We start from the raw sequence: 10,617 nt of genomic DNA, 5'->3' as shown, positions 1-10,617 counted from the left end.
CAACAATGTTCTCTTGTGGATATATGTTCAATTCATTCAATAATACTTGAGAAATCACTGATAAAACTTAGATTCACAATTTCAGGAAAATTAGAGTTCCAATTTTGTAAATAAGGAATCAATAACTCAGAATGCTGGATGGACTTATCAAAGCTCAGAATTGAACACCAGGCACTCATGTCTTTAAATCCATTGATTTTTTCCACTATCATTTTGAATCATCATTCATATATTGCGGCTGCCATATATAAGATATTTCAAAATACCTGATGTAATTCTAGCTCTACTATGAAATCAAGCAATATGACTGCTTTCAGAATGCTATTAGACTCACATGAAAAATAAATATAAGATATTACTAGAAAATATAAGCACATACTGCAGACCCATTTAAAATATTTTATTAAGACCATAGGAGGCAAGGAGCTACTTCATTCTGATTGATGAGGAAGAACTTGAGAAGATCTGGCTTCTCAGGGATTTGCTTTCTTTTTCAGTATCTCCAGTGTATTTCTGTCTGTCCTCAGAAGGATCACATAGCACTTGGGAGCAAAGATGCAAGTGAGAAGGCCAGCACCAGAGGCCAAGATGGAAAAGACTTCCACAGCCACCATGGTCTTACCCTTGGTGCTCTGATATGTAGGCAGAAAGGATATCCAGACACTGCAGAATACAAGCATGCTGAAGGTCAGGAACTTGGCTTCATTGAAAGTGTCTGGCAGATTCCTGGCCAAGAAAGCCATGGTGAAGCTCCCCAAGGCCAGCAAAGCCATGTAGCCCAGGACACAGTAGAAGGAAATGATGGAGCCCTCATTACACTGAATAACTATGAAGGCAGCTTCTGAGTTTGTATCTGTTTCCAGGAATGGGGGATAAGTCCCAAGCCAGATGCCACAGAGACACATTTGGATTAGTGTACAGATCAAAATGAGAGAATAAGATGCTGTGGAGCTGAGCCACTTCCTGAGTCTGCTCCCTGGCTTTGTGGCCTTGAAGGCCAGAACCACGGTTATGGTTTTAGCTAAAATGGAAGCAATGGCCACTGTGAACACAACTGCAAATGTGGTTTGTCGCAGGAGACAAGTGGCAGTGTTAGGACGGCCAATGAAGATCAAGGAGCAGAGGAAGCAGAGGATGAGGGAGACCAGAAGAGTGTAGCTGAGGCTGCGGTTATTGGCTTTAACTACGGGGGTGTGTCTGTGTTTCACAAATACTCCAAGGACCAGAGCAGTGAGGAAAGATAAGCAGAGAGCAGCCCAGGCCAGGATCATTCCAAGAGGTTCTCCAAAGGCCAGGAAGGTCACAGTCTTGGGGAGGCATTCATCTCTCTCACTGCTTGGGTAGTGATCTTCAGGGCATGGCAGACACTGCTCTGCATCTGTGAACAAAACAGATAGATACTCTCAATATATCCCGTGTAGGTCATAGTTTTCTCTCTCCAAGAATGCACAGCTCTAATCATTCCACATTGATCTCACACTCACGTTATACACCTTTCAGAAGGAGAAAAATTCTAGAGGCTGAATAAGACAAACACACGTTGCAGTATGTTCATATCTTTACCTATGGATAAAAGAATGTGGTGGAAGTATTGATTCTTTTTCACATATTTACTAAACAGAAACAGAATCAGTCAGTATTCCATACCAATATTAAATAACTTACAATGAGCCCTAAGGGGTCACTTTATAGATGATGCTATATTTTCACAACAGAAATGAGAAATTGAAACAGTAATTCTGTCATTTTTCATAGATGAAGGAGAGGAAAAATAATAATGTAGATGAAAATGACTTTTAATGTGTTTCTTTTAATGACAATTCACAACTAAAAATCTGAGCCCTTGTGGTACATGATTCTCTGTATACGAATCAAATATTGTTCACATAAATTAATTTCTGTGACTATTTTGTTTTTCTTAAATCAGAAAATACTTTTTTTTATCTATGACAATGGTTCCCTAATTTCAACAGTATAGTACGTGAGGATTTTCAACTGTCTCCTTGATTTCCACTCACCAGGGTTATGGTGTTACTGTACATATATACATTACTCCACCCTCAAGGAATATTATTCTCACAGGGCCTATTTCTTTTGTATTATACATCCCTGTATATTTCTCTAATTGTTTGCTGAAATATTAATGAATTGTACAGTTGGTAACTTTGAAGTTTATCTATGCTTATGAGATTATGAGTCTAATCCCTTGGCTTGACCATAATGATAAAATAAAAATGCAAATTCCATAAATATTGAATTGTATATTAAAAATGGAATTCCAAGAGGTGGAAGTCAGGAGTGACTACAATACAGAATTTGGGGATAGGTAACAAATGAAGACAAGACAATGTGTTAAGGCAAAGTTGAACTGACCCAAAAAAACAGAAGTTCAAACTTTTGAATAAATTGGGTTACTAAGCAAAGTATGCCAGTTGCATAATAAATCAGAAGCAGGCCTCCTTGTTTTCACACTGGACCCAGATACAGAAATATGTGGGAGGGAGGGTCAGATTTTTATGCAATTTTTGTGTGCCAAGCTTGGTTGAGTCAGGACTCCAACCCTCGGGAAAACAGCCTTTCATAAAATCTCCCTACAATCCTCTGGTTAATCTTTCACCAAGGGATGATTTCATGAAGACTACCTCCAGAGGCCAGACTCCTACCCTCATTCCAAATTCATCTCTGTTTACATAATGTTTAGATTTTAAGTTTTTGACTATTATTATTTACCTTAGGTTTGGGGAAGTTTAGGATCAAATTTTAGTTTAAGCTTTTCTACAGGAGTGGGGAAGTTTGCAATTAGGGGATTAGGGCAGTGAAGGATTATAGATTCTGGCAATAGTGAAAGAGTGGTGGGTTCTCCTTGGATAGAATTTTGTTATCATGAACCAGAGAACACTCCTGAGAATTAGAGAAATAACCAAAAAGCATACTGAGTGGAAGTGATTGAATGAGTTCAGTATTATTTTAACTCAGAAACTATTTTCATAAGCAAAAGTCACTTCAAGTGAAGACACCAAAATATATATAATGTCTTTTACTTTGGGAGAAGGACTATTTATTCTTAGGAACTCACCTGTCTTGTTGGAAATCTGCCCTTCAGGGCATTGGGTGCAATCAAAGCAGCAGGAAGGTTTGCTTTCAAGGACTGTCTTCTTGAATCCAGGGCCACAGCTCAGACTGCACATGGAAGTTGGAGTCTGTGTTTCCACCACAAAAAGGGAGAAAATGTCACTATAATAATGAGTGCTGAAAGGGAGATGAACTAAGGCAGTGATGATGTTAAGTGCTTCCTAAGGAAGACATTTAGCAGAAAGGATTTGCAATTCTGCAAGGCAACGATGATCTACTTCTCAATGGGGACTTTCTTCCTGTATTTCCATTTTACATTCCATGTCATCTTCTCCCCATTGGCCCTATATTGATTCTCCACTAGGCACCATCAAGCACCTTGACTTTTTTTTTATTTTTAGTGTAATATCTTGGTGACACATTTCCCTCCAAAGTACTAGTATATCTCTAAACTGCACTTCATTTTTGAACAGGTAATGCTGAAGTAATTCATTGAACACATAAGGGATAATATTTCTTTAATTTATCCCCAAGTCCTGTTTTTTGTGTGTTTTCAAAAGTGTCCTGAATGTTTCAGAGAATCATGATTGTAGAGAGTATAATGAACTAAGTATACATTTCACCTTGATTGTATCTAAGTAAGAATCAGTTGACTTTATTGGCTGATCTAAGTCTTGGGCTGACATTTGGAGCTTTGTCTGGGGATGGTGGGGATGGGATTTGTCAGATCCCACAGACAAATGCAAATGCATAGATTCATGTATTTGCCAGCAGCAAATGACAATCTCTAAAAGCCAGTGTCCTACTTTGGGGCACAAACTCAGGATAACCTATTTCTGTAGCTGTGGGATTCCAGAAGTTGCATAGTCTTTGGTGCAGTAGGTCCCTTTTGGGGGGAAAATTTTCTGCACTCTCAACCCTACTGTTATTATTCAAACTTGACCACTTGATCTCAGATATTCCAAGATTCTCCTAGTATGGACAATTGAGAACTAGAACCATGTCTTAGAGCACAAATGAAGAGTAAGTGAATGCTTGCACCCTGTCCCAGTCATTTCTACTGTCTGTGGGGAAGTTCCTGGTGCCAAGGAAGAAGCAACATCATTCAGGACCCTTAACAGGCAAGGTGGTAAAACTGATATCATTCAGTCACCTCTTACCTGAGAGAACTCTTCTGGCCAATCTATGTCTTCTTCATTAATGCTGAATGCCTGGTCGTATGGGGTCACTTCGCCCACTTTCACCAGTATTTCATCCCAGTCGATGAAGTATTTATAGTTCAGGATATCATATGTTTCAACAGCCTTCCTGGCTCCATCTGCATGTGACTCATCCCTGTCACTATTGACAGGACTGTTGCATTTCAGGAAGTGGTGGAGCTGAAGGCAAGGACACGAGTTTGTTACTCCTTGTGGAAAGGACTCATGCCCATGTCCCAGACTAGACTATCAATACCAAGTAGGCTCTTAATTTGGAGCTTTAAAAGTTGGCATTCTCCCTTTTCTTCAAATTCTTATTTTTTTTTTTTATTTTTGCTGGTGTATATACTTTTATTCATTTATTTTTTTAAATTTTTTTTTTATTTTTCAGTTTATAACACTCAGTTCCACATGATTTTGAGTTCCAGATTTTCTTCCCCTTTTCCCCCTCCCTCCCCAAGTGTAAAGGCAATCAGTGAATAGGAAGATCTTCCCCGCCCATTTGAGTGGGCTTTGGGGGCGGGTCTCTCAGGGTCCTGGGGGGAGTGGCTAGGACTGGAATCAATGGTAGGTGCCTGAGTTCTGGTCCATGTGATGACATGAAGACTGTGGTGGGAGGAGCTTGCTGACTGGTTGGAGCAGAGCTAAGAGGCAGTTGGTGAGAGCAGTTAAGAGCTGAAGGAGAGAGGAAGCAGTTAGCTGGATAGAATACAGCTTGGAGATTGAGGCAGAAGCAGTGGCAGCAGGCGCTACAAAAAAGCAGTACTGATGCTCCTGGATACCAGAGAGTGCTGAGCAGCAGCTTGAGGCCAGTGGGTGGTCTTCTTGCTGGAGGGCCCTGGTATTGGGGGGGGAAGCACCAGTATGGCTTGGCTTGCTGCCATAATGTTTTTCTGTGGCCTCCTGGTCACTATTGTGACATGGGCATACTAGTTTTGGAAGGTTCTTGCCAGGATGTCGAAATGGGGACACTGGTCCATGGGTCTGCTACCTTTGAGTTTCAATAAATGCTTATCTCCTCTGCCTTCTACTTAGAGAATTCCTTATATCCTGTGATTCTGGACCATTCAGGCATATCCATGGTTATCTTTGAAGTCATGAATTATGCCTTAATGATACACCAAGACAGCATGGAACCCGATATATCTTCTACATATAACTTCACATTAAAATTATTTACAGAGTAGTCAAGTTGTAATGAAGAATTATCACCAATGGAATGAATCATAAGAAAGAAGAAACAAAACAAAAAAAAAATAAACAAAAACAAAAACAAAAGAGAGAAAGAAAAAAAAAGAGCAAATATTTTGCCTCAGTCTACATTCAGACTCCATAGTTCTTTCACTGGATGTAGACAGCTCTCTCCATCCTGAAGCCTTTGGAGTTGTCTTTGAACCTTGTATTGCTGAGAAAAGCCAAGTCTGTCAAGGTTAGTCATCACAGAATCAATATATCTGTGGTTGTGTATAATGTTCTCCTAGTTGTGCTCCAGTCACTCAGCATTATATCGTGTAGGTTTTTCCAGGTTATTATGCAGTCCGTATCTTCCCCATTTCTTATACCATGATAGTATTCCATTACCTTCATATACCACAACTTGTTCAGCCATTCCCCCATTGATGGCCAGCCCTTTCATTTCAAATTCTTTGCTGCTACACAAAAGCTGCTACAATATTTTTGTACATATGGGTCCTTTTCCCACTTGTCTGATCTCTAGATCACACTATACCTAGAAGTTGTATTGCTGGGTCAAAGGGTATGCACATTTTTGTAGCCCTTTGGGCATATTTCAGAATTGAACTTCAGAATGGCTGGATCAGTTCACAACTCCACCAGCAATGTAACAGTGTTCCAATTTTCCCACATCCTCTCCAGCATTTATTATTTTCCTTTTTTGTCATTTTAGCCAATCTGACAGGAGAGATGTGGTACCTAAGAGTTGTTTTGATTTGCATTTCTCTAATCAATAGTGATATAGAGCATTTTTTCGTATGCCTATAGATATCTTTAATTTCTTCCTCTGAAAATTGCCTGTTCATATCCTTTGACCATTTCTCAATTGGAGAATGACTTTTATTTCTATATATTTGGCTCAGTTGCCTGTGTGTTTTAGATATAAGGCTTTTATCACAGACACTAGTTGTAAAGATTTTCTCCCAATTTTGTGCTTCCCTCCTAAACTTTGTTGCATTGGCTTTGCTTACAAAACCTTTTCAATTTAACATACACAAAATTATCCATTTTGCATTTTTCCATGCTGTCTGTCTCATATTTGTCATGAATTCTTTGGTTTCCAATAAATTTTATAGGTAAATTATTCCTTGTTCTCCCACATTATTTGTAGTATCAGACTTTGTTCCTAAATCATGAACCCATTTTGAATTTATTTTGGTATACAGTGTAAGATACTGTGCTATTCGCAGTTTCTGCCATACCATTTTCCAATTTTCCCAGCAGTTTTTGTGAAATAGTGAATTCTTAGCCCAGAAGCTAGATTCTTTGAGTTTACCAAAGAGTAGATTTCTGTAATCATTGAATACTGCATCTTGTGTACTTAACCTATTCCAATGGCCCACGATTCAGTTTCTTAGCCAGTATCAAGTAGTTTTGATGACTGCTACTTTATAGTGCAATTTCATATCTGCTATAGCTAGGCCACCTTCCCTAGCATTCTTTTTCCTTAATTCCCTAGATATTCTAGACCTCATGTTCTTCCATATGAATTTTGTTATTATTTTACCCAGTTCTATAAAATAATTGGTGGTAGCTTGATTGGTATGGCATTGAATAAATAATTTAGGTAAAATTGTCATTTTTATTACATTAGCGTGGCCTAACCATGAGCAACTGATATTTTTCCATTTATTTAGATGTGACTTTATTTGTGTGAAAAGTGTTTCCTAATTATGTTCATATAGGCCATGGGTTTGTCTTGGCAGGTAGACTCCTAAATATTTTATAGTGTCTACAGTGACTTTAAATGGAATTTCTCTTTCTATCCTCTTGCTGTTGGGCTCTGTTCATGATGTATAGGAATACTGAGGATTTATGTGGGTATATTTTATATTCTGCAACTTTGCTAAAGTTGGTTATTATTTCCAGAAGTTTTTTCCTTGATTATCTAGGATTCTCTAAGTGAATCATCATATCATCTGCAAAAAGTGATAATTTAGTTTCTTCTTTGCATATTCTAAATCCTTCAATTTCTTTTTCTTCTCTTATTGCTACAGCTAACCTTTCTAGTACCAAATTGAGTAATAGGGGTGATAATGGACAAGCTTGTGTTTCTCCCCTGATCTTATTGGGAATGCATCTAGCTTATCCCCATTTCAAATAATGCTTGTTGATGGTTTTAGGTAGATGCTATTTATAATTTTAAGGAAGGCTCCATTTATTCCTATGCTTTCTAGTGTTTTTAATAGGAATGGGTTTTGTATTTTCCCTAAGGCTTTTTCTGCATTTGTTGAGAAGATCATATAGATGCTGCTACTTTTATTCTTGATATGATTGATTGTGCTGATAGTTTTGCTAATATTGAACCAGCCTTGCATTTCTTGAATAGATCCTACCCGGTCGCAATGTATTACTCTTGTGATAAGTTGCTGCAATCTTTTTGCTAATCTTTTATTTAAAATTTTTTGCATCAATATTCATTAGGGAGATTGTTCTATAATTTTCTTTCTCTGTTTTGACTCTTCCTGATTTAGGTATTAGTATGATATTTGTGTCATAAAAAGAATTTGGTAGGACTCCTTCACCTATTTTCCCAAATAGTATATGAAGTATAGGAATTAATTGTTCTTTAAATGTTTGCTAAAATTCACATGTAAAACCATCAGGCCCTGGAGATTTTTTCCTAGGGAGTTCATTGTTGACTTGCTCAATTTCTTTCTCTGAGATGGGGTTATTTAGGTATTTTACTTCCGGTTCCGTTAACTTGGGCAATTTATATTTTTGTAAATATTCATCCATGTCTCTAAGGTATCAAATTTATTGGCATACAATTGGGCAAAATAAATCCAAATTATTGTTTTAATTTCCACTTCATTGGAGGTGAATTCATCCTTTTCATTTTTGATACTGGTAACTTGATTTTCTTCTTTCTTTTTTTTAAACAAATTGACCGAAGGCTTATTAATTTTATTGTTTTTTATTCATAAAACCAGCTCTTGGTTTTATTTATTACTTTAATAGTTTTCTTGATTTCAATTTTATTATTGTCTGCTTTGATTTTCAGTATTTCTAATTTGTTATTTAATTGAGGATTTTCAATTTGTTCTTTTTGTAGCTTTTTCAGTTGCATCCCAATTCTTTGATCTCCTTTTTCTCTATTTTATTCATGTAAGTATTTAGAGATATAAAACTTCCCCTAAGAACTCTTTTTTCTGCATCCCATAAGTTTTGGTATGCTGTCTAATTATTGTCATTCTCTTGAATGAAGTTATTAATTGTTTCTATGATTTGTTCTTTGGCCCACTTATTCTTTTGGATTAGATTATTTAGTTTCCAATTAATTTTTAGCTTATTCTTCCATGGTTCTTTATTACCATTAATTTTTATTGCATCATGATCCGAAAAGGATTTTATGACTACTTCTGTCTTTCTGCACCATATTGTGAAGTTTTTATGCCCTAGCACATGGTCTATTTTTTTGTGTATGATCCGTGAACCACTGAGAAAAAAGTATTTTTCTTTTTATCCCCATCCAGTTCTCTCCAGAGGTCTATCATATCTGCCTTTTCAAAAATTCTATTCACCTCCTTAACTCCTTTCTTGTTTATTTTGAGGTTATATTTATGAAGTTCAGAGAGGAGGAGGTTGAGCTCTCCCATTATAATAGTTTTGTTGTGTTTTTCTTCCTGTAACTCCCTTAACCTCTCCTCTAAGAATTTGCATGCTATACCACTTGGCGGTTGTATGTTAAATAATGATATTGCTTCACTGTCTATGGTGTCTTTTAGCAGGATATAGTGTCTTTCTTTATCTCTATTAAATAGATCTATCTTTGTTTTTGCTTTGGCTGAAATTAGGATTGCTACCCCTGCTTTTTTACTTCAGCTGAAGTGCAATATATTCTACTCCATCCTTTTACCTTTACCCTGTGTTTATCCTCTTGTTTCAAACGTGTTTCTTGTAAACAGCATATTGTAGGATTGTGGTTTTTAATCCATTCTGCTATCTGCTTCCGTTTTACGTAAGAGTTCATCCCATTCACATTCCCAGGTATGATTATGATCTGTGCCTTTTTCTCCGTACTATTTCCTCCCTGTTTATGCTTTTATTTTTCCCTTTTCCCTTCCTCTCCTCAAAAAAATTTTGCTTTTGACTACTGCCTCCCTCAGTTTACCCTCCCTCTAGATTCCCCTCCCTTATCTTACCTTTTTCCTCTTGCTACCTCTTCCCTCCCTTCTGACCACCTCTCCATTTTCTTTCCACTTCCCCTTCCTACTGCCTGTGGGACAAGTTTGATTTCTATACTTATCAGGGTGTGTTATTCTCTTCTTCAACAAAATCCCATGAGAATACAGCTCAAATATTGCTCTTCTCCATCCCTTCTTTGCCTCTACTATAATATGTTTTTGTGTCTCTTTATGTGATGTAATTAACCCTTATCTACTACCTCCTTACCTCTTCTCCCAGAACCATACCTTTATATCTCTTAGTTATGTTTTTTTTATCGTTATATCGGTTATTTTGTACTGTCACCTGTAGTCTATGACTATTCCTTTCAATTTTCATAATAACTGTACTATTCTCAAGATTGACGTACATATTAAACATATATAAAACAAAGTAATCCTATATAAGGATGTAATTAATTAGCCTTATTGATTAAATAGAGGTTACCCTCCCCCCCACCATTTACCTTTTTTGTTTCTGTCTTGAGTTTTGTATCTGGAGATCAAATTTTCCACTGACTTCTGGCCTTTTTATCAGGAAAGTCTGGAACTCCCTTATTTCATTGAATGTCCACCTCCTTGCCTAGAAAACTATGCTCAGTTTTGCTGGGTAGTTGATCCTTGGTTGTAGTCCAAGTTCCTTTGCCTCTCAGAATATCATATTCCAGTTTCTTCTGTCATTTGATGTAGAAGCTGAAAGATCCTGTGTGATCCTGACTGTAGTTCCATGATATTTGAATTGTTTGTTTATAGCTGCTTGCAGTATTTTCTCCTTGACATAGTAGCTCTGGAATTTGTCTGCAATTTTTCTTGGAGTTTCCAATTTGGGATCTTTTTCAGGGAGTGCTCAATGGATTCTTTCAATGACAATTTTACCCTCTGGTTCTAGGACCTCTGTGCAATTTCCCTTAAGGAATTCATGGAAGATACTGTCCAGGCTTTTTTTT

The 10,617-nt window shown here is 37.2% G+C and overlaps 1 protein-coding gene across 1 annotated transcript in view; it reads right to left on the bottom strand.

Annotated features, from left to right (window-relative positions):
* Positions 1-473: 473 nt before the first annotated feature.
* Positions 474-10,617, bottom strand: part of LOC118853294 (vomeronasal type-2 receptor 26-like) — a 95,467-nt gene continuing 85,323 nt past the window's right edge. Inside the window, exons 4-6 of the mRNA XM_036763313.1 lie at positions 4,233-4,451; positions 3,077-3,200; positions 474-1,378 (exon numbers count right to left, since the gene is read on the bottom strand). Of these exons, the coding sequence (XP_036619208.1) occupies positions 474-1,378; positions 3,077-3,200; positions 4,233-4,451 (1,248 nt within the window). The remainder of the gene's footprint in view (positions 1,379-3,076; positions 3,201-4,232; positions 4,452-10,617) is intronic.

This window comes from Trichosurus vulpecula, chromosome 6, assembly GCF_011100635.1.
Source record: "Trichosurus vulpecula isolate mTriVul1 chromosome 6, mTriVul1.pri, whole genome shotgun sequence".
Lineage (NCBI taxonomy): Eukaryota > Metazoa > Chordata > Mammalia > Diprotodontia > Phalangeridae > Trichosurus > Trichosurus vulpecula.
Note: the sequence above shows the minus strand (reverse complement) of the source record. Positions and strands in the feature narration are given on the sequence as shown.